General features: G+C 55.8%; 3 protein-coding genes across 5 annotated transcripts; 2 read left to right on the top strand and 1 right to left on the bottom strand.

Moving 5' to 3' along the window:
- The first annotated feature begins 290 nt into the window (after window positions 1-290).
- Window positions 291-18,142, top strand: TMBIM1 (transmembrane BAX inhibitor motif containing 1). Its single transcript, XM_069578325.1, has 12 exons — window positions 291-468; window positions 9,360-9,592; window positions 10,894-10,994; window positions 12,209-12,273; window positions 12,480-12,533; window positions 13,137-13,187; window positions 13,907-13,946; window positions 14,478-14,515; window positions 14,686-14,773; window positions 15,093-15,188; window positions 16,147-16,200; window positions 16,581-18,142. Exons 2-12 carry the CDS (start codon window positions 9,400-9,402, stop codon window positions 16,725-16,727), a joined length of 927 nt encoding a protein of 308 aa, XP_069434426.1. The 5' UTR covers window positions 291-468; window positions 9,360-9,399; the 3' UTR covers window positions 16,728-18,142.
- On the bottom strand, window positions 18,051-21,833 carry LOC138434197 (probable hydrolase PNKD). 2 transcript variants are annotated; one of them, XM_069578328.1, is made up of 3 exons: window positions 21,553-21,771; window positions 20,630-20,798; window positions 18,051-18,367 (listed from the first exon to the last, which is right to left on the bottom strand). In XM_069578328.1, exons 1-3 carry the CDS (start codon window positions 21,617-21,619, stop codon window positions 18,253-18,255), a joined length of 351 nt encoding a protein of 116 aa, XP_069434429.1. In that variant the 5' UTR covers window positions 21,620-21,771; the 3' UTR covers window positions 18,051-18,252. The 2 variants fall into 2 exon arrangements, with proteins under 2 accessions (XP_069434429.1, XP_069434427.1); XM_069578326.1 differs by lacking the exon at window positions 18,051-18,367 and adding an exon at window positions 18,609-19,217 and having other exon boundaries at window positions 21,553-21,833.
- On the top strand, window positions 21,793-26,915 carry AAMP (angio associated migratory cell protein). 2 transcript variants are annotated; one of them, XM_069578313.1, is made up of 11 exons: window positions 21,793-22,189; window positions 22,658-22,813; window positions 23,462-23,581; window positions 24,095-24,234; window positions 24,489-24,633; window positions 24,913-24,996; window positions 25,097-25,212; window positions 25,370-25,473; window positions 25,599-25,689; window positions 25,845-25,999; window positions 26,421-26,915. In XM_069578313.1, exons 1-11 carry the CDS (start codon window positions 22,069-22,071, stop codon window positions 26,494-26,496), a joined length of 1,308 nt encoding a protein of 435 aa, XP_069434414.1. In that variant the 5' UTR covers window positions 21,793-22,068; the 3' UTR covers window positions 26,497-26,915. The 2 variants fall into 2 exon arrangements, with proteins under 2 accessions (XP_069434414.1, XP_069434415.1); XM_069578314.1 differs by having other exon boundaries at window positions 21,830-22,189; window positions 22,661-22,813.
- Window positions 26,916-27,090: the final 175 nt, after the last annotated feature.

The following is a 27,090-nucleotide window of genomic DNA, read 5'->3' as shown; positions in this document are numbered from 1 at the left end:
TCTGGCATAAAAGCATATAATTGTCAAAGATGTTCATCATTGATTTTTGTCTAATAATGAGAAAAATGGGAAACAGCATTTTAAAAATGTCTTTTAAAGTAGGAAACTGATGCAAAACACCGCGCAAAAAACCAAGTAAAATATGTAGATATTTAGGCAAAGAAGCATCACCAGCAAGCGCTGGCCGCTGGGAGTCGGGAGGAGTGGAAAGACGTGGTTTCTTCCCGTAGTTCTGTGTTTCCAACAATGACCACGTATTGCTTTAAAATCCGAAAAGCCTGGTAAGTCCTGACGGACTTGGGAGGAGCGGGAACAGGCGGATGCGGGCGGGACCGGGGCGGACCCCAGCGCGTCGCGGGGGCCGGCGCGACGGGGCGGGGCACGGAGCCCCAGCCCTGCCCAGGCCGGCGCGGGCAGTGCAGGACTCGCGACACCAGGAGGCCGGCGACGCACCGCCCGGAGCGCCAGGCAAGCCAGGGGCCCCGGGGCCGGCGGGCGTGGGGGACCGCAGGCCGGCGGGGACCGGACCGGGCCTGGGCGGCGCCCCAAACTTTCTCGGAGTGCGCGGCGGGCTGGAGTGGGGCTCTGTCGCCCTCACTTTTGAGTTTCTCTGTCTCTGTGCGCCCCGGGCGGGCGAGTGGCGCCTGTTTAGCTTTGGGAGTCCAGCCGCGGGGCTGTGGGCGCGGGTGATCAGGGCTGGGGGTCTGAGGGTGTCCCGGGCCCCTGCTTCCTACTGCGGATCTGTCGCGGGGCGTGTCCACAGGGCCAGCCCCAGGGTGGCCAGCTGTGCGTGGGAGAAAGGGTGTCAGGGGCCTTCAGCTGGTGGAGGGAGAGGGGCGGCCCGGGACTGGCCTCGGCCGCCTCTGACGCCCTGGTGCCAGCTTGGGTGTAGACAGGTGACCGGGTATTTGAGTGAGGGAGAGAGCCGCTGGGAAGCCCCCGGCAGCTCACATCCTTGGTGTGGGGAACCTGTCACCTCTGCCACCAGGCCTTTGCCTCAGTCCCCTCTCCCTCACACTGCTCTGGCCACTGCCCTCAGGCTGGGTTCTGAAAAGGACTGGGAAGTACTCTCTTCCTTGTGGCCTCTTTGGGTGGGAGTTAAGACCAAGCAGGAAAATCGGAGCAGGGAGAACCGCGGAGCCAGCAAGAAGGAAGTAGAGGCAGGCCGTTTGGAGGCTTGGCCCTGATCTTGTGGGTTTTGCTCTAGCTGTTGTCTTCCCTGAGGGGTCACCATCCCCTCTGACCCCACAGTTTCCTCTGGGGTTGGGATTGCCCCGAGGAACCTGGTCATGGGATCGGGGGAGGTGGGAGTTGGCCTGGGAACTAGGGTCAGAGCCAGATGTCACAGAAGGTCCCTCGGGTGTCCAGTTCTCTGGGGCTCTGAAATATTCATCTCACTGGTGAGCTTTGGTTTCAAAGCTGGCGCCTTTGGTTTGGCCAGTGGTGGCAGGAGGAGCCAGGAGCCCTTGGGGCTGCTTTGTCTGGGGCAAAGGCAAGGGGGCAGCCATACTTCCTCCTCACCTGCCTGCTCTGTCTCTCCAGCCACGAGGCCCCAGAGACCCGGTTTATAACTTAAAAGTGGTGGGATCACACAAGGGGTCAGGGGCCCTGACTTCCTCTCTTCTTGTGCCCTGACCTCAGGGCCTCACCTGTAAAAGTGGGCACGTCAGAGAGGTAATGATGGGGTACACCTCCAGTGTGTGGAGAACCTCACATCATGAGCTGGGGTAATAGCCACCTCAGCTCAGCCTCCTCCCATGGGAATGGCTCAGCTGGAAGGGCATTTACATCCCCCAAACTTGTCACCTTGGACCCTTCACAAAGAGCAGAAGCCCCAGGGAAGGGACACATACTGTGTGTTTTTAGAGAGCTGCACCGGAAGGGCCAGAGAGTGGAAGCTCATACGGCAACTGGGGGAGAAGGTCTCTGCTAACCGTATGGCTAACCCTCATGTGGGCTTTCTGGAGTATTCTGATGGGAATGCAGAGGAAGGGATGGCCTTGACGGACTCTTCCACCGCTAAGATTCTGGGGATCTGGGCCCAAACCTGGGTCTTGTTTTAAAGTAGAAATGATACCTAGAAGTCCACAGGCCACAGTGCTGGGTACCTGGAGGATAGTCAGTACATTGGTCAGGGAGGAGGATGAGAGGAAGTCCTTGTTCTTATATATGTGAAAGTGACAGTCACGGTCGCTCAGTTGTGTCTGAATCTTTGCGACCCCATTGACTGTAGCCCACCAGGCTCCTCTGTCCATGGAATTCTCCAGGCCAGAATACTGGAGTGGGCAGCCGTTCCCTTCTCCAGAGGATCTTCCCAACCCAGGGATTGAACCCAGATCTCCTGCACTGCAGGCGGATTCTTTACCAGCTGAGCCATCAGGGAAGCCCATTTGCTTGTATATATAATGATTGGTATTTTTTTCCTATTACGTGAAGGTAATAGGAATGGCAGCCTCCTGGCTCTTTGCTGCTTGGAGATGCTCCCAGCCCTTTGCAGTGAGTTCCACCTTGGAGTTTAGAGCAGCTGTGTGGGGGTGGCAGAGAGGAAGAACCCTCGCAGAGGATCAGGGCATTGAGTTGGCCCTACAAGTGAGGGGGCACAGCTGGTACTGAGTGTGGCTGTTCCGAGGGGCCAGCTAAGGACAGGGGTTTAACAAGATGATGAGTTAGGACATGAATCATTCCCAGGACTATCTGTAAAACAGAGGTGGCCTGGTCAGCAGCCCCCAGGATGGCAACTAGGTGTGACTGTATAAAAATGTTTCAGGCTTAAGAAAGTTTGAAGGAAACAAAGTTGAATAGCTTTGCTCACTGTAGAACTTGGAAGCTTCCTATGCCATGGTGTCTTGTGAATTTCCAAAAGGGGATATGGATTCTGTTTCTGAGCTCATCCATGAACATCTCCTGGGGCAGGAGATCTCCTGGGGAGAACATCTTGTGTTCTTTAGAGCAGCCCGGGAAACACCTGGCTGGATGCTTCTAGCTTTCTAGAGTCCAGAGAGGAAGGAGAGGGAGTTGTGGCCACTCCCATACCCTATTCATACCCTGTGCCTCAGCCTCCTCCAGACGGGATAAGGATGAGGCTGCATCTGGCAGAGACTCTTTAGGAAGCAAGACATTTCGCCCTGAAGGTTTCTGCTCTGGTCTGTTAGCTGTTCATTCAAAAGCAGATATTCTCAGAGTCTGAATGGACTTTGATCATTTGGTGATGGTAAAGAATCCTCCTGCAATGCAGGAGACCCTGGTTTGATCCCTGGGTCAGGAAGATCCCCTGGAGAAGGGAATGGCAACCGACTCCCAGTATTCTTGCCTGGAAAATCCCATGGACAGAGGAGCCTGGCGGGGTACAGTCCATGGGGGTCGCAAAGAGTCGGACATGACACTTGTTTTATGGATGAGGAAACTGAGTCCAGAGATGTGAAAAGACCCATCCTGACTCTCACAGTGGAGTTAGGACCAGAACCAGGACAAGAACTCAGCTCCCTGCGTTGTAAGCCAGGGCTCTGACAAGGACTGACTTTCGGATTAACAAGCGGAAAGGAATTGGTATCAATGAGAGAAAGGTCTTTACTTCCTCAGTCCATCCAGGTGTTGTTGTTGGCTTGTTCACACAGGCGACTGGTGGGGGCCTCAGGGACTTTGCCTCCAGGTAGGTGTAAAAGCAAACAGTACCTTAAGTCAGACTTCAGATCTGGGTTCAAACCTATCTCTGCTGTTTGCCTGCTCCGGGACCTTGGATCAACTTCTCTCTGAATTTCAGTTTTCTCATCTGTAGCGTGGGGATAAGGATTGCACTTCATAGGGCCCTTGTGAGGAGCAGACGTCCTTGGTACCCGATAGTCAGTAGACAGTACTTGCTGCTCTAAGTGGTTCTCTTCCTTCCCTGCCCACTGCAGGAGGGGGGTATATCTCCCTTCTCCACTAGGGGTTGTTAATTATCTGTCTGCCTCTCCCCGCCTCATCTGGGAGTTGAGACTGAACTGAACTGAAAAGGCAGGAGAAGATGAAACACAAAAGAAGGAGGTGGATGGGGCTGTGTTTCTGAAGCTGCATCCAGCGGCGGTTAATGCCGCCTGCTTTCCTTATCTGGATTTCCTAGCTGTTCTGGCTTGACAGGGGTCTCTGAAATCACCTGCACTGATGATGCTGAAGGGTGATGGGAGTGCTGGGTGCCTGGGTCTTCCCATGGCTTCCCCTTCCTGGGAGACTAGAGCCACCTCAGTCCCCTGGAGACCAGGGCTGGGAGGGAGGTCTTGAGTTGGCAGCCTTATCTGTTTCTGAGCAGGAGGGCCAGGAGAACTGGGGGAGGGGAGCTGGTTGTGGCTCCGCCTCAGGGGTGTGTGTGCTGACGTCTGTTACTCTGAGTTCTCCGACAGTGGGCAGGGCTGGGAATGAAAGTTCCAAACCCATGACCAAGAGGGCCTGTCACTGGCTGGGCAGGAACTTCCTTGGCTTTGGGATTTCCTGGTCTGTCAGATGACCAGATGATTTCTAAAGTTTGTTCCAGCTCTGACGTTTTCAGTTTTCAGATCTTCTCGGCTTCATCCTGTTGACCTCAGAGGCCAGATGGTCAGAAGGTTAAGTTGATTCTGGGCCCTTGGGTCTGTGTGAGTCAGACCTGGTGGCGAGCTCAGCCACTCCTGGATGAATCTTTTTTATTCCTCTGCCTTCCTGGCTCTGTGCTGGGTTAGGAGGGCCAAGTGTTTTCTTGGAGGGGAGTGGAGACATGGTCGGGGGGGTGGTTTGGGGTAGGAAAAGGGAGAGGAGGCCGTCACGAGAGACCTGGTCACAGTGGGCCAGGGGCTTTGCTGCTGGGTGGGGTTTCCTGAGATACTCACCCTGAGCTATTCTTTCCACTCTGGCCCTGGGCACCCGTTCCTGGCAGAGAGGAGCACGGGTTGCCTGGACCAGTCAGCTGCTCCTTTCCACCCCTCCCTCCAGCACACACAAACAGACACACACACACCCTTTTGCAGTAGATCTAGCCTCCTCTTAGCAGATTCCAGAGCCTTAACCCTTCAGATGCCCTCCTCCCAGGGAGCCTGAACCTGAGCCCCAGCTGGCGGGGAGCACATTGGCCACACTGAGACAGCACCAGGGGAAGGAGCTGGCTTCCCCGAGGCTGCCTCTGAAAACCTGGACAGCCAACAAGTCCTGTGTTTGGGCCCTCCCACTTCTGATGGCTGGGTCTGGGGATTGTGTAGGAGAAAGGAGAGGTTCTGGCTTCTTCCTGATGGGTCATGAAAATGGGGGTCACAAGAATGGGGAGCAAGGTCAGATCTAAATTGACAAGGGTGCAGTGGAGCCTGAATGCGTTGATAAAAGGCATCGTGAGGAAGCATGTTGTAATGATTCAAGCTCCTTGCCACGAAACAGTCTTGTTTCCTGTTGTGGGAGGGTGTTCAGTAGAAACCGAATGCCTACTGCGTTTTAGGATAATTCAGGCTTCTGATGGGGGCGCCTTGAAGGTCTGTTTTAGCCCCTGGAGGCCGAGCCCTCCGTTAGCTGCCGGTGGAGTTCAGTGACCTGATTCCTGGCTTCCGGTCTCTGGTCATCAAGCATCTGCACTCTGTCTGTATCTTCTCCCACTTCTTCCTCCCCTTCCTTTGGACTCCACTTTCTCCTGCAGCTCCCACCTTTAGTCACAGTCATGAAAGTCAGCTCAGACCACTTCCGCCTTTCCCTGCTCCTGGTCACCTACCGGCCCCAAACTCATCCCTAGCTGAGGCCTTGATGATGGGGAAGGGGTCAGGGCCTCAGGTAGGTCAGGCCCTGGCCAGGGAGCAGGCTCAGAAGCTGCCCATGCTGGCAGCCCTGGGACCCGAGGTTCCTGCCCATTAGATCCTGCTCAGAGTAGGTGTGACTATGCCTAGCACTCCCCTGACTGGCCTGAACATGCTCCCCGTCTCCTGCGCACCGGCCTCTACACCAGAGAGCTGGGATGTAGTTCTGGGCCCCGGCCCCTGCTTTATGGCCAGGGACAGGTCCCTCTACACCCCCCGACCCCCAAACGTGGTGGACTGGCTAGTAAAGCGAGGGGTCAGCTTGCCTTAGATGAGCGAGTTTCCTTTTAGTGCTGACGTTTTAAGAATCTCTATCTCTGACCACCCTCTTCTCCTGGTGGCTGCACAGAGATTGGGAACCATGGGGATGATGGAAGGGGCTGAATGGTTCATTGTGCACTTGCTGTGTGAGCCCTCTTTTGTCAGTAGAGAGGCTGAGATGGGAAGCTGAGAAGTGATGAGTGGACAGAAAGGGGGATGAGGAGGAAAGCAGAGGGGTTCAGAGCTCTGGAGTCTTTGGGAGCTGAGTCTTGCTTTTATCACACCCTAGCTAAGTCACCTTGGGCAAGTGACTTAATTCTTCTAAGCTTCTATTTTTTTATTTGTAAACAGGGATAATAATGTATCTACCCTATTGGGGTATCATAAGGATTTAATGGAATAACAACTACAGGTAGTGTTCAGGTACCATTTTAAGTACTCTACACATATTTTCTCTTTTAAATGTTGTAACAGCTCTGTGGAGGGTACTATTATAGTGGTAAATCCACTTTCCAGGTGGAAAAACTGAGACACAGTGAGGTAAACTGGTTAGTGCTGGTCTCTGGGGAGCATGGGCTGGTGGCTGAGCCCCCAGAGAACTGGACTGTGAGCTGCTGCACCCCCTGCAGAAGGTCTAGCTCCTCTGAAACCAGAAGCATCACAGGGAGGGGCGCGGGAGGGCAGAGGGTATCTCCGCGAGTCAGCGGCTCTCTGTGCCAGGCCTGAACCGTGGCGGCCTGGGGGTCTATCCAAGGCCGGCCTCATGCTCCCTGATTTTCCCACTGGTTTGGGGAGGGACCTGTTTGTCAGGCTTGGCTTGAGGGGGTGGGGCAGCTGGCCGGTTGGGCAAAGGGCAGGCCCCACATAACTGGGCTCCTCAGATAAGTTCCAGGCCCGGAGTCCGTTAGAGCTGGATGTGAGCTCAGGGATCATCTGGGCCTCTCACCCCATTTCACAGAAGGGCACCCTGAGTTGCTGACAGGACCAGGTCATGGTGACATCATTGTCAGGCGGCCAGCTGGGGCCTCCGACCACAGGGTCCTCCCTGCCAGTGTCTCGTGGGCTTTTTGACACTGTTGTCAGCTGGGCCCAGGGCAGTAATGACAGATAACCCTACTCCATGGGTGGCCTGCCCTTCCCGCTTCCTGCACATGGGGCATGGTCTTCCTGGTGGAGTTAAAAGGGTGTTTGGGGAGAGGGGGCAGTGGGGAGAGGAGACTCTTGCTTCAGGGAAGGACGGTCCGGTTTCTCTTCCTTCCTTTTCTAAGAAGGTCTGTTAAGGAGATATACATATTGTAACTGTTTATGCTACCCTGACATAAACCACAAATGGTTTCAAAAACAGTCGCCCGCCCTGTTTCTTGAATTCACAGCACTCAGCGTTGGGTCTTCCTGTCGCCCTCTGCTCCGTTTCGTCAGAGCGCTCTACCGCAAAGTGTGGGGCCTCCACCGTGGCCCATGGTTTGCTGCCATACCCTCACTGTCAGGAAGGTCCTTCTTGTTTCTGACCTGACACACTCTTGCTGTCTGATTCGTTCATTCTGGGAAGATGGAGAACGGCTTTCCTCAAAATAACTCTTGGCCTGTTACGTGAGCCCTCTGCCTCACCCTTCCCTACCACCTTCCTCTCTCTATTATCCCAGTCGACAGAGAAGAGTTGGTTAGGACAGTCCTTTATCTGCTCCCTGAACTGTGCAAGTGGCCCTAAAAAGAGGGGTCTGTTCTGCCCTTCCAGCAGAGCCTCTGGAGATGTCTGCTGACCTTGACCTGGGCATGTATCCTCCCTGTGGGGTCCTGAAGGAAGGTGTGCCCTTGGGAGATGCTCTAGGGGGCAGCTGTGGCCCTCTGAAGGGGCTCAGACTCTGTTAGGGCTCGGCCCTTCCAGGGACCTCCTCCTCCACTTTTCCCAAGCCCCCATCTCTGCCACCTCAGAGGGGGATACCAGATCCAGAGGACATTTATCTGGCATAAGAGGCATAGAGAACCCAGCATAGTACAGAGGACACCTAGACTACCCTGGAGGCTCAGATGGTGAAGAGTCTGCCTGCAATGCGGGAGACCCTGGTTCGATTCCTGGGTCGGGAAGACCCCTGGAGAAGGAAATGGCTACCCACTCCAGTATTCTTGCCTGGAGAATCCCATGGACAGAGGAGCCTGGCAGGCTACAGTCTGGGGTCGCAAATAGTTGGACATGACTAAGCAGCTAACACTTTCACTTTCACCCAGGACCTGGAAGACCTCAGCTCTTGTACTATTAAATGTGCTAGTTTTGTGATCTTGGGAGTCACTTTACTGCTCTGGGCCTGAGTCCCCCAGGGGAACTGAGCACTTGGGGCCGTACAGCCTGGGAGTCCCTTCGGGATGTTTCTGGGGTTCCCTTCCCCTCCTTCCTCTGCCCTTCCCCAGCCGTGGGGCTCTCCTACTTCAGAGAGGGCACTGGCTGGCTCTGGTATCACTCCTCAGCAGTCTAACCTTTCTCAGCCGCCAGCCCTGGGGGCAAACAGTCAGGAATCCCCGGGCTACCAGGGCCTGGCGTCTTCCCCTCCCCGGGGGTTTGAGGGCCCAGAACTCCCTGGCATTCTACTCCCTGGCACGGCCCTGAAGCGACTGGTGGCAGCCATAGGCTGTCACATGCCTGAAGCTCCTCCTCAGCTGTAATTTGAAGAAACCAGAAAGTCCTGTCTCCAACCTGCTTTTCTGTGCAGCCTCCCAGCCCCCAGGGCTCAGCCCATGTACCCACATGCTCAGGCCTCTCTGGCGGCCCCTGACTCAGCCTGACACCTTCCCCAGCCCCGTGCCCTCCTGCTCTGGGCCTGGCAACTCTGGCCCTGGGACCGGCTTGTTGACTTCCACTTGAGGCCTTGGCTTCTCCCCAGCTCCTCCTTTCAGGCCTGCAGCTCCTGCCAGCTGTTGTGGGGGCTGGGCTGCCCCCTTCAGTGGGTCCTGGCTGGCTCTGTGACTCACCAGTGGCTTTGCTGGGGTCATCGGGCTCCTTCCCTGGTCACTGGAAGTGATCACTTAAGAGAACCCCCTGCTCTCATACCACCCATATGACTGCTTACCCCACCTGCTGCCTGCTGCTTTCCTATGGCAGGAAACTGCACAGTGAGGAGGGGCTGGTGTGAGGGCAGAGGGGCAGGGCTGAGCTGGTGGGGTGGGTGGGACTGTGGGGGTGGGGACAGTGGCCTGCGGGCAGGGAATGACACTCGGTGCTGGGGAGAGACCGAAGGTGTCCTCTCTGCAGAGGCAGGGTGGACTGGGGCTCAGTGAGCTGGGCCTACGCACTCATGACTTCTTTTCTCATCTCGGTTTCAGGTCTCAGCAGCTGGGGTCTCCCCTCAGCCTTTGAGCCACCATGTCCCATGCCAGTGCCCCTCCACCATATGAGGATCGCAGCCCCCTATACCTTGGCTCTCTGCCCCCAGGGGGCTACGGGCAGCCGTCTGTCGTGCCCGGGGGGTACCCTGCCTACCCACAGCCTGGCTACGGTCACCCTGCTGGCTACCCACAGCCTATGCCCCCAGTCCAGCCGATGCCCATGAACTATGGTAAGTCCCTGCAGGGCCGCTGAGGGTGGGTGGGAAGAGGCAATACTGATGAGGGCACTTCCTCTCTTTCTTTCTTAACTTCCTTCATCTCCTTTTTCATCTTCTCTTTAGCTTTCTCCTTCTGTTTCCCCATCTCTGTTACCTCTCTGCCTTTTCCTTCAGCTCCTAGCCCCCCAACCCCTGGGCCACCTGCCAGCCCCTTTATTCAGCGAGGAGACTGAGTCTGTGAGACACACACCAGAACTTACACATCAGATGAGAAAGTGGCTACTGAAGGAATTACTTCAGGAGGCCATGTCTGTTTCCCTGCTAGGCAGTTGCCACCCACCCACAGCCCTCTCTTCTTTAGGAACTGCCGCTAAGAAGGAAATGGCAACCCACTCCAGTATTCTTGCCTGGAGAATCCCATGGACAGAGGAGCCTGGCAGGCTACAGTCCATGGGGTTGCAAAGTGTCGGACATGACTGAGCGACTAACACTTTTCACCGGAACCTGAAGCACTTTTTTTTTTTTTAATATTCTCAGTGCTGACGGATCCTCATCTTTTAAGGTAACACCTGACTTGCAAACATCCAGAACTCGTTTGGATGTTTGATAAACATCATGGCTGGTAAATCTGGTCAGAAATGATATTAGAATGTGGTGAGATTTTCCTATGTGGCTCGCCTGCGGATTTTGAAAGCAGTTCCCAGGGAGGCACTCGAGGAATGCTTTGAGCCCCTGCAGCATCTCTGGAACCCTGGAGTGCAGCCAGCTCATCAGGCCGTTCGTGTTCTGGTGTGAATACCGGCCCACCAGTCACGTTTACCACGATGCTTTGCCCTGTGCACAGATAGCCCTGACGTTTCTGTTTTCCCAGAATCCTAGTGCTTGCCTGATGGAGACCACAGGCTGCACACCCTGTCCTGCATCCTCCACACGCATGTGCTGTTTCTGTCTCCCTTTCCCTCCTTCGATCCCTGAGTCCCTGCTCTGACCCTACCAGCTCCTCTGACCCACACCTGCCTGCCTTCCTTAAGATTTTGTGTTCCCTTGACGGCAGGGGTGGCGGGTGTTCACACCCCTCAGTGGAATCATGCCGATGGAGTGCTTACACCTCAGGCCCCTCTCGGCCAGGGACCTACCGCTCCCCACGGTATCCACTCAGGTCGCTCCGGGGGCACCTGGTGGACCTGCTGGGTAGAGGAATTCCTGAGTTTTGGCTGGAGATCCCTGAGACTGTTGAGATAGTGTTCCAGAGGCTTGGGGATTGAGGCCACAGGTCCCGGGTCCCCAGCTGGTCATGTGTGATCTGTCCCCAGGCCCAGGCCATGGCTATGATGGCGGGGAGAGAGCAGTGAGTGACACTTTTGGATCTGGAGACTGGGATGACAGGAAAGTCCGACATGCCTTCATCCGAAAGGTGAGATATGGGCTGGTGGGCAGGTGAATCTGGGCTACTGGGGTTGTGATTTGGCCCATTGATAAGAAGAGGGGAGAAAGTGGAGTCCTGCCCCAAGCCACAGGTGGGAGGCTTTGCACCAAGGCCACAGAAGTGGAGCCCAGAACCAAGGTTACCTCCAAAACTAATTGAGCCCCAATGCCAAAAGCCCCCCGATCATTACTAACAAGCTTCCTGACTCCCAATTAGGCAAAGATGCCAACTGCAGTAAACACCCTATAGCGCCTCAACCAGTCACCTAACGCCAGCCTTCCAGGAATTTTCTTTGTCTTGAGGCTATAAAAATTGGCTATTAACCCATGAAAACTGTTGATTCTCCCCGGCTTTTCAGGAGTTTGTTGCCCGCTTAGCTTGCAGTGCCCAGAGCGTATCTGTGCTCTTCGTTCTTAATAAACTCACTCCTTTCTGCAATACTCTGTGTCTGGAAATTCTTTTCCATCCTGCGCTGGGACTGCCTCAACAGGAATGGTGGTCCTCTGGTCCTCTCTAGCCTTGCGCTCTCCTCTGAGGCACCCCCAGCTCCTCTAAGCTGTGTTCACCCACTTTTGCTTCTTTCTTCCTTGCCCTCGTTTGGGGGGCAGGTTCAATCTGAACAGCCCTGCTGAAGTGTTCTGCCCTCTGCAAACTTCTTTCTCCTGTTACACTGCAGCAATTTAAAGCCAGAATTGATCACATGCACTCGCAGGCCCCTGCCCGCCATCTCACCTCGCCCCAGCACCTGCTCAGGGTAGAGAGATACCTGGTCACCATTCAGGCTGAACTGCTGCAGGCAGAGAGGCCATACCCAGGAGTGTGGCGGGGCAGGGCAGAGGCAGGGCAGTGAATGTCAGTGAAGGCCAGGTGTTGGGCCAGGAAGGGGAGATGTCAGGAGCAGCGGGATGGGGTCAGCCCTGCAGGTTTGCACAGCATCTGAGCCAGACTCAGCATCTGAGCTGGACTCGTCACTGGGCTGGCATCTCTGGCAGGCTGCAGTGCAGCTGGGGCGGGCTCTCAGGTGGCAAGGAAGAGTAGATCCTTCAAAATGAAGAAGGAACCACCTCCCTACCTCTGGAAGATGGGAGCAGACCTAGGGTGGTAAGGTCTTTTGGGCTGCTTGGTCTCGGGGCTGGCTGCTTCCGGGGGAAGGCTGGGAGTGGAGGGTGGTGACCGTGCTGTCCCCGGTGTCTGTATTCCAGGTTTACACCATCATCTCCATCCAGCTGCTCGTCACGGTGGCCATCATCGCTGTCTTCACCTTCGTGTGAGTCTCTGGGCCTCTCTGCACAGCTGAAGGTGGCTCTGGGGTCCTGCGCTCTGGGTCCCCTGCTGGGAGCATGGCTGGGGTGGGCCCTCGACCCATGGACAGGAAGAGGGGGTTGGCTGCGGGTGCTGAGAGAGGGGGGTAGGGCCTCGGCAGGAGGTGGACAGCCTTGGCATGACTCTTCTTGTGTCTTCTCTGCTCCACAGGAAGCCGGTCGGTGACTTCGTGAGGGCAAACTTGGCCATCTACTACGCATCCTAGTGAGTGTGCGCTCTTCTCTACTTGGGGGCTTGGAGATGAGGGGTGATAGCTGACTAGCAGGAATCAGAATCCTTTTGGAGGGAGGGGTGTCCCAGTTGCCAGCTGTGCTGGGCCGTGTGGTGTGTGCCACCGAGTGTGAGTGTCAGGGGACTCCTGAGAGCGGGGGTGGGGGACCCATGGCCGTGTGCATCCTGTAGGACAGGCCTCTGCTCTGGCCGCTTCTCCCTGCGGCCTCCTCCCAGGCCAGGCCCGGCCCCCGCTCCGGCCACCTCCCTCTGTGGCTCCTGCGGCCTCCTCCCAGGCCAGGCCCACGCTCCGGCCACCCCTCTGTGGCTCCTGCGGCCTCCTCCCAGGCCAGGCCCACACTTTGGCCGCCTCTCTCTCTGGCGGCTCCTCCTCCGCCTCCCAGGCCTGGCCTCCCGTTACCGATGGCCTTAGTGCCCGTGGCCAGGGTGATCCTGTCCTGCTGGGCAGCTTCCCCTTAGACTTCCAGACGCCTCTCTGGGCCTCCAGCCTGCCAGGCTGGTGAGTGCCACCAGGCTGGGCCGGGGGTGCTGAGGGGCACAGTGGGCCTGAGACTACTTCCGTCTCTTTCTCCCTAGTGCTGTCTTCCTGGCCACATACCTGACCCTCATCTGCTGCCAGGGACCCAGGTGAGTCCCAGAGACTTAGACCATGGGAAGGGATGGCGAGGGGGCAAGGACGTGCATGTGTGCTATGTCGCTTCAGTCGTGTCCCACTCTTTGCGACCCTGTGGACTATAGCCTGTCAGGCTCCTCTGTCCATGGGATTCTCCAGGCAAGAATACTGGAGTGGGTTGCCATGCCCCCCTCCAAGGGATCTTCCCCATCCAGGGATTAGACGTCTACCTGCCTTGGCAGGCGGGCTCTTTACCACTGGCGCCACTTGGGAAGCCCCCTTACAGCATCTGAGTGATGATGATGATGATGAAGGTGAAGAAGATGGTGGAGGCAGCTACTGGCTACTGCTCAGCTGGGCGCCAAGTGCCTTGTGTGTGTGGGATCTGTTTAGCTATCTAGCTGTTATTCTTACAGCTACCCTTCAAGATACGTGGCATTTTAACCCTTTAACAAATAGGAAGAACCCAGCGATCAGAGAGGCCAAGGAACTTTCTCACAGTCACACAAGTAGTCAAAGAGCTGCAGACGAATCCAGGTCTCTGTGGCTCCACAGCCCAGGTCTGTCCTGTTGGCCCTGCTGTCTTTGCACAGAACCACCAGCAAGTCCCGAGGGCCATGCCAGCCTCCCCTCCCTTGAGTCCAGGCCTCATTCTCCAGGTGCACAAGCCAGGACCTTACTTCTGAGACCTGGCCGGCCACACGCCACTAAGTCATGGTTTCTTTCCCTTCAGACGCCGTTTCCCATGGAACATCATCCTGCTGATCCTCCTTGTGAGTCACAGGGTCGGGGGAGGGGGTGGAGCTGGTGAGGGAGGGCTGGGCCCAGGGAAGGAACGGGACCCTGTGGGGGAAGATGGCCCTGGCTCTCTCCCGACCTGACTCTGCCCTCGGTTTCCTTGTGGCTGCCATTTTCATACGAGGTGACACGTAGTGTCCCCACCATGCCTCCAGGGCTCTGTCTGCCCCTCTCTTTTTAAAATTTATTTTGTTATTCTTTATTTATTTGGCTGCACCGAGTCTCAGTTGCGGCATGTGGGATCTAGTTCCCTGACCAGGGATCAAATCTGGGCCCCTGCATTGGGAGTAAAGAGTCCCAACTGCTAGACCGCTAGGGAAGTCCCTCTTTTTTTTAAAAAAAAAATTATTTTTGGCCACACCACGGGGCATGTGGGATCTTAGTTCCCTGACTAGGGGACGAACCGGCACCCCCTGCCTTAGAAGCTTGGAGTCTTAACCACTGAGCCACCAGGGATGTCCCACAGGCTCTGTTAAGTGTCTCACTCGTCTCTGTTCTTCCCTCAGACTCTTGCCATGGCCTACATGACTGGCACCATCTCCAGGTGCGTTCAGGGGCAGTCAGTACACGGTGGTGTGTTTTATAGGGGATTGGGGCACCCCTGGGCTGGCAGCTGCCTGTATGGCTGCACGGTGGGCATGGTACTTCCAGAAAGCTGTAGTTTTGAAGTCATTTGTGCATGGCCTCTAGCTTCTCTTAATTCTTTCCCTGCAGTGTGTATAAAACCAAAGCCGTCATCATCGCAATGATCATCACTGCTGTGGTGTCCATTTCAGTCACCATCTTCTGCTTCCAGACCAAGGTGAGGGCACTGGAGGGCCAGCCCCTCCCTGGCCACCCCAGCCCCCTTTCTTATACAGACCTGACCTTCTGGGCCTGGCACTCGAGCAGGCCTGGGAGGGCCCAGATCCTTATACTAGGGGTCTCCCTCAGAGACCCGAAGCGCCTTCCCTTCACATTTACATCCACAACTCTGCTTCCTGTGTCTGTGCTTAGAGTGCCACGGTCACTCCCGAGTGCCCCAGGAGGCAGCACTGAGCCCCCGGAGGAGGCAGGGCCTGGCTGGCCGGGCTGCTAGCTGTGGCCTGTCTGACACGTGCCTCCCTCTCTCTTCCTGGCAGGTGGACTTCACCTCGTGCACAGGCCTCTTCTGTGTCCTGGCAATAGTGATGGTAGTGACTGGGATTATCACTGCCATTGTGCTGGCCTTCAAATACGTGAGTGTCCCGGCAGAGCTGGGGTCGGTGAACCCAGTGCTCAGGGCAGACTTTCTGTATATCTCGGTGTGGCAGGCCCCATGGGCCTCTGGATGGCTCTGGGTTCCAGAACTTCTCAACTGTGCTGAGGCGCCATCCTTTGGACTGGGGTATCATTGGAGACCCAGGTCCTGGGAGCCGTAGCACCTGAGGCCCCAGACAGCATCATGGGACTCCTATGAGAAGCTGCAGTGTGATCTGTCTGACAGCTGAGACCAGGCTTTCGGAGGCAGGTTGGCAGAGGAATCCAGAGGGCAGAGAAGATGGGCTCAGCTGGAAGGGCCCTTAGGGACCACTGTCTCTCCTCTTTGTTTCCAGGCAGCAGGGGGCAGCATGTGAGGCCCTAGGCTGAAGGGAGCTTTGCGGTGGGAAGGGGAAGCACATGAACAGCAGGGTGAACGTGACCGGAGCCTACCCATGTGACCATGGCTGGCCCTGCCCTTGTGCTCAGGTCCCTGGAGGGCTGTTGAACAAGGCTGCCCTGGGGGTGCCCCCTGACTCTGCCATTCATCTGTTGGTTAGGGGGTGTCCCTCTTAGGCTGGGCTGCAGCAACACGGTCTAGTGACTGCTGACATGACTAAGGGTAAAGTGCATGGCTGGGCCTGCCCCTCCCAGAGCCATAACTCAACCACTTTCTTCCAGAAGCAGAGTGGACACCTCTGTACCTTGACTAACTAGAAAATGGTTTGGCTAAAAGATGCTGTGATTGATTTCATATAGCCACTGGATGATGGCCTCTGTTTTCTCTGCCAAGCATGTTAGCATTTTTAATTTCTCCCAGGATCTGGAAGGGAGAGGTAGTTCTCTCATGGATCTTCCCACTTGGCCAGAATCCCAGGGGGGAAGATGGTCCTGAGGGCCTGCCTCAATCTGGGCTTTACCAAGTTCTCTAATGTCATCCCTGTCCTCTCTCCCCAGGTTTACTGGCTGCACATGGTCTATGCCGCTGTGGGGGCCATTTGCTTCACTTTGGTAAGACCCTGCCCACTCTAGGAAGGGGAGTGGGAAGTATGGGACCGGGTGGGTGCTGAATGTAGGCTGCTTGAGAGGCAGGGAGTGGGGCCACAGCTGCCTTTCCCTACTGTCTGGAGGTTCCACTGATTTCCTGGGCATTCCTGTCTTTAATTCACATTGCTTGCTTTGAGAATTCTTAGTAAGCCGTATTCCAGAGACGACACTTTTCCAGTGTCCCTCTCCCTTTCTGGACTGTGAACTGCTTAAAAACAGAGACCATGCCTTCTGCTGTTTGTTAAAGTGTTCCCTGAGCACACCTCATGGTCCTGAGGCTCCCTGGACAGGTCTGTGGACCACTGAGCCCCTGGATCCTCATGTGTGGCTTCTTGTCCCTGCAGTTCCTGGCCTATGACACACAGATGGTCCTGGGGAACCGGAGGCACTCCATCAGCCCGGAGGACTACATCACCGGTGCCCTGCAGATCTACACAGATATCGTCCACATCTTCACCTTTGTGTTGCAGCTCGTGGGGAGGCAAGATTAAGGAGCACCTCTGGGCTTTCCCTTCCCTAGAGGGCTGGGCCCTGTGACCCTGCTCTGGGCCTACACTCATTTCCTTCTCAAGTAATACACCCATATTTCTTTCTGTCTGGGGATGGGCAGCTTCTCTTGCTGTGGATGTATAGGTACCTGGTGGGGCTGGAGGAAAGTGAAAGTGAAGTCGCTCAGTCATGTCCGACTCTTTGCAACCCCATGGACTGTAGCCTATCAGGCTCCTCCATCCATGGGATTTTCCAGGCAAGAGTGCTGGAGTGGATTGCCATTTCCTTCTCCAGGGGACCTTCCCGACCCAGGAATCGAACCCAGGTCTCCCGCATTGCAGGCAGACGCTTTACCGTGGGAGCCACCAGGGACTAACTCTTGCCCTTAGTGGACAGAGCTGGGCCAAAGATGTGTGTTTTCCCTCCACCCCACTACAGGGCACCAAAGCCTTAACAGCTGGGGTTGGAGTGGGGTGGGGTGAAAAGAGCCTATTCTGTAGCTAAAAGGGAACATGAGAAGGAGAAGGGACTTCCTGGTGATAAGGTTTCTCCTCCCACTCCTGCCATGGGCTTCTGGGCTTGACAGCTGGAACATTTTTCCGCTCTCAATCCCAGCAAAGCTGGAGAGCTGTCCCCTGCCTCCTGGACTCAATATCTTGTACTTTTTGGCAACCCTTAGCACCTTTCAACACAAGAAGGTAGAGGGGGTTTGTCTCCCCTGCTTCAACCCCTTCTTTTGGTAGCATATATATAATGATCTGGGTCAGGGGTGGGGAGGAAGAGAGTGAACCAGGTCAAGCACTGTGGCCAATTGAGAGCAGCATCTGTCCAAGGCTTCCTCAGGGCTTGTGTGGTTGAGAGCAGGCCCCCTGGCAGTCACCTGGTTCTCTGAAGCTGCCTGGGGCCTCTCTGGTACTTCTGAGATCTCTATAGTCTGTGGGACCACTTGCTTCCTGTGCTCAGGCTGCTCAGAGTAGAAAGTGAAGGCAGAAGTCAGGAGATGGGGTGGTGTGTAGGATCACTATAGCCAGGAAGTAACTAGGGTGAAGAGAGCCTAGGGTGTGGGCAGGGTCCCCCATCCTGTTGGAGAGATATGGAAGCCTACGTGGTACCCAACGGGCTTCCCTTCTGCTAACTGGGGAGGGCCCTGAAAGGAAGGAGAAGCCCCTCTTAGTCTGTGAACTCACGCTGAGGGGATTTAAGATGCCCCGGCTCTCCAGCCAACTACTGCTTTCTTCATGACACCAAGTGCCTCAAGCTGCAATGGGGAAGGGGGACAAGGGTCACTCTACGGGGTGGGGGTGGAAACCAAATCAGCCCAAGGATACAATTAGGACTTCTTTATTAAGTATTTGGTCCTAAATATATCCCACAAAGGGACATAACTGAAATAAAGTTTTATGTTTAGAAGGTAAAACCCTGTTTGGCTCTGGTTTTCTCCACTTTAAGGGGTCAGTTCTCGGAGAACTAGTCACGGCTCTGCCCAAAACATCCATATCCTATCCTTGCATTCTGTCTTGGTACCTTCTACGATAACCAAATATACTTTGTCCCAGCGCTTCCTGGTGATGGATGGCTCAACCCCAGGTCTGGCAGGCACTGCTCAGATTCATAGCACATGACCTTCTGTGAATCCCGGACCCTTTAGAAAAGCACACGAGAGATATAACTGGTCTTCCCCTCAAAGCTCCATGTGTACACACAATTTTGCATGTGGGGGTGGGGGTGGGAATGGACCACACTGTTAAGGTTTAGAACTCCTACCTTAGAAATCACTAGTTCAATCCCTCTTACAAACAAGGAAACTGAGGCCCAGAGAGGGTGAGTCATTTGGACTCGGCTGAGAAGAATAAGTGTTTTTTAAAAACTCCACACCCTGAACACCCTCTTTGATTCTCTTTATTATTTGTTTAGGCTGAGTGGAACCCCACCCTCCTGGCCAGCAGCTCTGAGGGCTCACTCCCTGGGGCCTGAGCCTAGGCTTGTACTTAAGTCTCTGTGGTTTCCCCAACTATTCAGCCTAGAACACTGAGGCTTCTGTGAGAGGGAGTACACAGGAGTAACCAACCCCACCCTGTGCCCCTCCCATCCCAGGGGACTCACAAACCCAGTCCTGGTTCCTTTCCACTCAGACACTCGGTGACTTTATTTGCCTTTGGCTGGCTTTTCAGGAGGAATGGGGCTGGCAGGAGCCTAGGCTTCGTGCGCCCTCTGGTGGGCCTCAGAGGCAAGGACCAGAAAGGACTGGACAGTCTGGAGGCCACAGTCAGTAGAGTTTAGGGGAGGGCTGCAGTGCTCCTCAGGACTGCACCCCCGACCCAGCTTCAGGAGATGGGGCATGACGGGAGGAGGCCCTGAACCTCTGGCTCTCATACTCGCCCGTGTTGGATGCCCGCATGTTCTGCCGAGCCTTCATCTGCTTCAAACGGTCCTTGTCCACTTCCCGCTTGGTGAGGATGAAGAGGAGGATACCACAGGGGAAGCCGATGGCCCTAGGGGTGGGGAGATGTGCATGGGATTTGGGGAGGGGCCGAGCCTCAGCCAGAGGAGCTGGGCAGAACCTCACTCCAGCTTCATCAACTGCACCAACACTGTAATACTCCTCGCATCTATTCAGCTTCAGTGCTGGCTGCTGGAAGGCCCCGCATGAATCGGGTCCTGCCACTGCCCCGCTCAGAACTCCGCAACAGCTCTCCATCACTTCCTGGCCAAGCTCAAACTCCCAGGCACGGCACAAAAGGCCTTGTGGTTGGGTCTTTGCCCACCTGTCACTCCTTTTCCCTTTAGTCTGACACTCCCTAGCATGAACCCTGCCAGCCTGCCGTAACAACTGTGCAGGGTTCTCCAGAAAGCCCAACCTCTTTCCCTCTCCAAGTCCTGGCAAAAGTTCCCTCTGCCTAAACCGCCCCACACCCCATCCCTGACTCTCCTTAACCTGAGCAACTGCTATGTGGGAGGCACTTCAGCATGGAGAAAGGGCGTGGAGTTATAAGACCTGGCGAAAACCCAGCTCTGAGCCTCAGTTCCCTCCTCTGTAAAATAGGGATGTCCTATTTATCTCAGAAGGACTAAAACAATACACAGTAAAGGACTGGCACACCTCGGGTGCTGGAAAAAAATATTAATTTCTCCCTGCTTTTAATATTGCTCAAGCCTGGCATGCTCCAGTCCATGGGGTCGCAAAGAGTCAGACATGACCGAGCAACTGAACAACGGTATTAAGATCAGAATCAAATCCAAATAACAATACACTGAACATCTTACTTAAAGGTGCTGCTGCTAACTCGCTTCAGTCGTGTCCGACTCTGTGCGACCCCATAGATGGCAGCCCACCAGGCTCCTCCCTCTCTGGGATTCTCCAGGCAAGAACACTGGAGTGGGTTGCCATTTCCTTCTCCAATGCATAAAAGTGAAAAGTGAAAGTGAAGTCGCTCAGTCGTGTCCGACTCCTAGTAACCCCATGGACTGCAGCCTACCAGGCTCCTCCATTCATGGGATTTGCCAGGCAAAAGTACTGGAGTGTGTTGCCATTGCATTCTCTGACTTATAGGTGCTACTACTGTGTAACTAACATAATCTTGCATGATCTCAATTAAAACCTCAACTGGGTCCTGCCCCAAGCTCCCAAAAGAGAGGATGAGGCCATAGACCCAAATCTGAATCAGATTAGCTCAGCTCAGTGCACAGAAAACCCACTCTCTCTCCAGTTTCACAGACTTTGTCACCTCCCTCCCCTGCTCCAGTCCTCTGAGATTCCAGTCCTCACACCCAGCCATTCTGTCCTGGCAACCCTGGATTCAGTTCATCACCTGAAACTTGGAGAAGTTTCTGGGTCCCCCCCCCCCCCGCCCCCCGCCCCTGGTGCCACTCCCCATTGGTGGGCAAAGAGTTAGTTAAAACTTACCAGGCTAGTCCCACAGCTTTCATGGGGTTCTTGCCCCTCTTTCTGGGGATGTATTCCAGCTCAGGGGAGAGGGGCTCAGGCTCCTCCTTGCACTCTGGGGAGCTGTGGCTTTGCAGTGCCCGGCTCCTGTTCTGGGAAGCCTTGTTAGCAGTGGCTCCTGAGAGAATCCCTGTGAATGGAGGCAAGGAAGGTCAGTTAAGAGAAGAGGAGAAGAAAGCCTAGGGAGGACTGGTTGAAATCTGAGGAAGGGGAGTGACTGCAATTTGGAGTAACAGGTGCCTGAGAGAGTCCAGAGGGAAATGGGAAAATCGCCATCGAGGTGGCACCTTTGAAAGCCGCTTCCACGTCACTGCAGGCTCATCACCCTAGTGCCGGGAGAGCGAGCTTCGCTGTTCTTCATCTCCTCAGACCTCAGGATGTGAAGGGACTGCAGTGGGGCTCGCGTGAGACGTGTGAAAGAAAATCCGAGAAATGGTTTGCAAACTGCAGAATGTTAGCACTGGAGGGGGAGCTTAAAGGTAGTCTACTCCATCCCCTCATTTTATAGAACAGGAAACTGAAGCCCCAAGAGACGAACCGCTTCGCCCAAGGTCAAACTGCTAATTATCCGGGGCTAGAACCCAAGCCTCCAGAAGCCCAGGGCCCTTTTCCTCTGCACTGCGGTGAGTGTGAAACACCTGGAGCGCGGGGGTCTAAAAGGCTTCCTTGAGGCTCCCTTTCCATGCAAGACCCCAGAGGTGTCGTAGGCTGAGGGATGGACTGGTTGACTTTTAAAGAGCACCTTTTAGCCCCCAGACTCTAAAATCCTGCAGAGGGATGCGGGCCAACAATCGACAGCCCTGAACTCCTGCTACAGCTTAGCGGGATGTGAAAAAAAAGGGTATCCCCTCCAGTCCCGCCCTCCCCGGGGTCCCTCTCCTTACCCCGGAGAACGCGGGCATTTCTCGCCCCTCGGCCCTTCAGCGCCGTAGCAGCTACCACCGCCGCCATGTTCAGATCCCACCCCCCCTTCACCGCAGTCCCCGCTGGGAATTGTAGTTTGCGTAAGGGGCCTCCCCCGCTGTATCCGTCCGGCCTACAGATCAGAAACTACAACTCCCAGAAGCCCAAGCAGAGTACCCAAGAGAACTACTCTTCCCAGGAGAGCCCGGAAGCGCGCACACTCGCTTGTTTCCCTCCTGTTGGGGGCGGAGTCAGGTCGGGCAGAGTTTGGGTTCTCCTCTCCACGCCTCGGCCTCGTCTCCCGCTTCTGCCCTGTGATTGGTGACTCAGCCGGTCCACCCCTTTCGCTATTGGTCAAGAGGCCGTCGCTCTCCCTGCCGGGGAGTCGCCTACGCCTACTTCCTCCCGGGAGGAGGGGCCCGAGTTCCGCGTCGTCGCGCAGAGCTGACTCTGGGAGGCGTTTGGGCCCAGAGAAGTGGGTCCGCCGCTTGCGCCGCATGGAGTCCGAATCGGAGAGCGGGGCCGCTGCTGACACCCCCCCGTTGGAGACTCTAAGCTTCCATGGTGACGAAGAGATTATCGAGGTGGTAGAACTGGACCCTGGTCCTCCGGACCCGGGTAAGAGCTGCGGATCCTCAGGCCATGGGACAAGAGGCTCTTACCCCTGGCCTTTGACCCCGGCTTTTCCCCCCTCTGCTCCCCACCCCACCCCACCTGTCATTCCTACTTACCTCCTTCGCCCTTCCCCTCTCCCCCAGCCCCACACTTAGTTCTCAGGCCTGGCCCGGGGTGGGGGTTCCCCTGACGCCTCCCCTGGCCCTTCCCCTCACACACCCCCTTCCCATCATTCCTTCGGTCCTCCCTTCCCACACGGTCTCTGGCCAACCCCAGATCCTCAGAGCTCTCCGGTCCTTCGTTCCGCACGCCCCCTCCTCCCTGCCGCCTCTCACCCCCTCCCCGCTTCACCCCTCCTGTCTGACCTCACCTTGCCCTCTCGCCACATGACCACCCCAGCCTCGGGCCTCCCCACACTTGCCATCCCTCTTCCCGCCTGCCGCACACCGTCTGTTAACCCTCTCCCCAAAGCAGACGATCTGGTCCAGGAGATGGAAGATGTGGACTTCGAGGAAGAGGAAGAAGAAGAGGGCAATGAGGAGGGCTGGGTCCTGGAACCCCAGGAAGGGGTGGTTGGCAGCATGGAGGGCCCCGACGACAGCGAGGTCACTTTTGCATTGCATTCTGGTAGGTCCCTGGGGAGAGCTGTCCTAAGATCAGTCCAGGTGGACATTAGAACATCATCCGCTGTGTAGCGGTGGGAAAATGTTGCCTTTGTGGTGGAGGAGCTGTTGGCTCCTGGAGTCGGTTGAGACACACTTGGGTTCAAATCCTGTCTCTGCTATTTGGTTGTTTATGATCTTTATTGACGTCTCTAGGCTTTAGTTTCCTTTTAAAAAGTTGTCATTGATAAAAGTTCCTTTACTCTGAATTAGGGATAATAGTACCTTATGGATAAACCTCTTAAATATTAACTTTTGATAAGGAACCAGTAACACAGGCTTTCCTCACTCAGCCCCCAACCTGGTGGCATCCCACTCTGAGAACTGTAAGCCCTACACACGTCCCCTCCTCTTGTCCACCACAGAAGTGTGGGGTGAAGGGAAGAGCGCAGGAGGGTGATGTGTCCTGGGGAGGGACTTAGAATTTGGCAAGCTTGGGGAGGACTTCAACAACTGAATGCTTGAAACTTAGAAGAGCTTGGATGCACTCTTCTTTTCTAGGAAGAAAGACATGTTGCTTTAGGTGGAACGGGGTGGGCTCCCCAAAGGTCCTGAAGGACGGGACCTAGGTGGGATCCCCACTTCCTTACTCTTGGAATATCTCTTGGGACAGCATCAGTGTTCTGTGTGAGCCTGGACCCCAAGACCAACACCTTGGCAGTGACAGGAGGCGAAGACGACAAAGCCTTTGTGTGGAGGCTCAGCGATGGGGAACTGCTCTTTGAGTGTGCAGGTGAGGGGGCTCGGTGAAGTCCTGCCTCTTTGGAGGTCTTAGGGGGCTGGCCTGCAGTGGTTGTACATCCAACAGCCATTTATTGACCTCTGTTTTGCCAGCTCTATGCTTATCCCAAGAGCCCCAAAGAATAGCCTAGTCTTTTGTGGGCGTGGGGAAGGGAGACGCTGATTGGCCAAGGGAGTCAGGGAAAGAGTTGGAGGAGGCGGCACTAGTGACGGAGAATGGGAGTGGGAAGGAGGCTGTGGATATTTCAGGCAGAGGTGTGATGTGGACAGAATGGGGAAGACATAAGTCTGGGCTACACACGGTCAAGTGGGGGCCCAGCAGTGTCTTGCCTGGGGAGAGCTGGGGGTGTTGGCCTCTGCAGCAGCTCTGAGTTTGGTTACCTGTTCTGTGGGGACTCATCCTGTTTTTCCAAGCTGGTACTTTCTGGGGGCTGGACACCTGGGTCCTGTATCCCCAGCACCAGGTACCCCGACATTCTCTTCTCTTTCTGCTCACTCTCTGCAGGCCATAAAGACTCCGTGACTTGTGCTGGTTTCAGCCATGACTCTACCCTAGTGGCCACAGGAGACATGAGTGGTCTCTTAAAAGTGTGGCAGGTGGACACAAAGGAGGAGGTCTGGTCGTTTGAAGCAGGAGATCTAGAGGTGAGACTGTCACAGTAGGATTCAACTCTGAGGGCCGAGTGGAGTGGGGAGAGCTCAGGGGCCCATGCCACCTTGAACGGATCAAGCCAGCTCTGAGCCAGTGCTCTCCCAGAGGATAGCAGGAGTGTCTGGGCCCGTCACCTGGGATGTCCCCACTGACTCGGTAGCAGGGAGAGCTTGGTGGAGTTCCGGGGGCAGGCTTCTAGGCAAGATGGGGTAGGGGGTACCCCTGTTGAGCCTTTGTCTCTGCCCAGTGGATGGAGTGGCACCCTCGGGCACCTGTCCTCCTGGCGGGCACGGCTGATGGCAACACCTGGATGTGGAAGGTTCCGACTGGTGACTGCAAGACCTTCCAGGGCCCCAACTGCCCGGCCACCTGTGGCCGAGTCCTCCCTGATGGTGAGAGTGGCATTCCTGAGTGTGGACACGTGGGGTCTGGGTTCCATACCTTCCTGGCACCCTCCTGGCCCATGGTCAGCAAACTCCGAGGTCTGCTGTTGGGAGCAGGGACCTCCCAGGACCAGAGCAAACAGCTCCCCCTTTCTCACCCGGAACTGGGCCTTCCTTGGGGCACTGTCTGCTCCCTCGCTTCCTTGTCTGCCTCCCTCTTCTCTTGCCTGATGTGCTGATGTGTCTGTGCTGGTTGTCGACTCTTCACCTGCATCTCTGATCCTTTAGGGAAGCGTGCTGTAGTTGGTTATGAAGATGGCACCATCAGGATTTGGGACCTGAAGCAGGGAAACCCTATCCATGTACTAAAAGGTATCGGAGGTGGGGAAGGTGTTAACCTAGGCCTTTGTGGGGAAAGGGCCGAGACCTGGGTCAAGATGAAGCCTGACTTTTCCTCCCTGCTTCATCCTAGGGACCGAGGGTCACCAGGGCCCTCTGACCTGTGTCGCCACCAACCAGGATGGCAGCCTGATCCTCACTGGCTCTGTAGACTGCCAGGCCAAGCTGGTCAGTGCCACCACTGGCAAGGTGAGTGGGACCTGGAAGTCTGGCTGTGGGGCCCTCTGCTTTCTGCGTCTCCGTTTCGTCTTTTTTTTCACTCAGCCTCCTCACCCCAGTGGTTTTCTTCTCTTACTGGAGAATCACGTTTCCAGGCCCTCTTCTGATCCTGTCCTCTGGCTCATAGGTGGTGGGCGTTTTCAGACCCGAGACTGTGGCCTCCCAGCCGAACCTGGGAGAAGGGGAGGAGAGTGAGTCCAACTCTGTGGAGTCCTTGGGCTTCTGCAGTGTGTGAGTGTGAGCGCGGCCTCAGCCTGGGCACACGGGCTTGGGGGAGGGGGGTGGAGGGCCAGAGAGGACAGAGGCACCGAGTGCAGGTCCCCCCACGAGCCTTCGTGATGCTCTCTTCTGCCCAGGATGCCTCTGGCAGCTGTTGGCTACCTGGATGGGACCTTGGCCATCTATGACTTGTCCACACAGACCCTTAGGCACCAGTGTCAGCACCAGGTACAGGCTGTGGGGCAGCCCAGGTCCTCTGGGAGCATCTGCCCCAGACCTGGCTCCTGTCCAGTCCTCCCTATGGTCCATCATCCCTCCCTCCCTCCCTGAGAGTTGGGAGCAGATGCCCCTGATGCACCCCGCTTCTGTGTACCGTTCTGCAGTCGGGCATCGTGCAGCTGCTGTGGGAGGCAGGCACCGCCGTGGTTTACACTTGCAGCCTGGATGGCATTGTGCGCCTCTGGGATGCTCGGACTGGCCGCCTGCTCACTGACTACCGGGGCCACACAGCTGAGATCCTGGACTTTGCCCTTAGCAAGTAAGTGAATTTGGCAAGCGCTAGGGTCTCTGCGTATTTGAAAGGTGAGAGTAGCCTGTGGGGGCTCTTAAAGTGTGGGAGGGTTGCTAAAGGAAGCTGGGACCCAAGGCCTGGGCCTGCCTAGGCAGCTGTGCTGGGGGCCTGCAGGAGTCGTCCTCTGTTGATGGTGTGGTGTCTCATCTCACTCTTGGGCTCAGGGGCTGGGACTGCCTCCCCCATGCGGGCAGCTCTCCCCTGATCCCTAGGCTGATGGCTGGCTTCAGGAGTGTTCACCAGATGTGGGCTGGTCAGCCTAGCACCAGGCACTAGTGGTCTAGAGTTGGGGATACACTGGAAGAGCCCCCCAAAGTGCCCCTGGGTGGTGGGCTTAGGGTGGGCCTTAGGTTCTCCAGTCCTTTCCAACCGTGCTTTCTGTCCACAGAGATGCCTCCTTGGTGGTGACCACGTCAGGAGACCACAAAGCAAAAGTATTTTGTGTCCAGAGACCTGACCGCTAACAGCTGCAGCGTCTGCTTTGTGTCTGGTGTGGAGGGGGCGCAGGGAGACCCCCCACAGCAGAGGCGGTCGGGTAGGAGGGAAGAGGAGGGGAGGGGCCTTGGACTACTTTCCAACCCCTTCAAACTGACTTGCTCCCTCTCTGTCTCTTCCTTTTCTTAAGAAACCCACCCCTCGGGCCCCTCCTTCCCCCCCCCTCCCCTCCCCCTTCCCCAGACCCGGCAGATACTTCAGAGGGAGGTTCAGGCCTCTTTCTCTTTCACTTCCTTTGCTGGTATGAGCCATGGGGGTGTGTGTTTGTATGTGGGGAGTAGGTCCTTGAAGTTCCCGTTCTTTCCCTTCCCAAGTCTCTGGGGGTGGAAAGGAGGAAGAGATGTTAGTTAACAGATTTTAAAAATGTAAATAAAATATACTTCCCAGAGACGTGTCTGTGTGGATTTTGTGGCTGGACTTGAGGAGGAACCAGTGAGGGGCATGTGAGGGTGTTGCTACCCTCCTCCTCTGCTGGATTTCAGGGTTCCTCAACTCACCGCCCTCACCTATAACTGCCTGCCTATCAGGAATCTCCCTGGATATATATCCTCTAGGTTCTTTCC

The sequence above is a fragment of the Ovis canadensis genome, chromosome 2 (genome assembly GCF_042477335.2).
Source record: "Ovis canadensis isolate MfBH-ARS-UI-01 breed Bighorn chromosome 2, ARS-UI_OviCan_v2, whole genome shotgun sequence".
Taxonomy (NCBI): domain Eukaryota; kingdom Metazoa; phylum Chordata; class Mammalia; order Artiodactyla; family Bovidae; genus Ovis; species Ovis canadensis.
The sequence above is the reverse complement of the archived record's forward strand: the minus strand, read 5'-3'. Positions and strand labels throughout refer to the sequence as shown.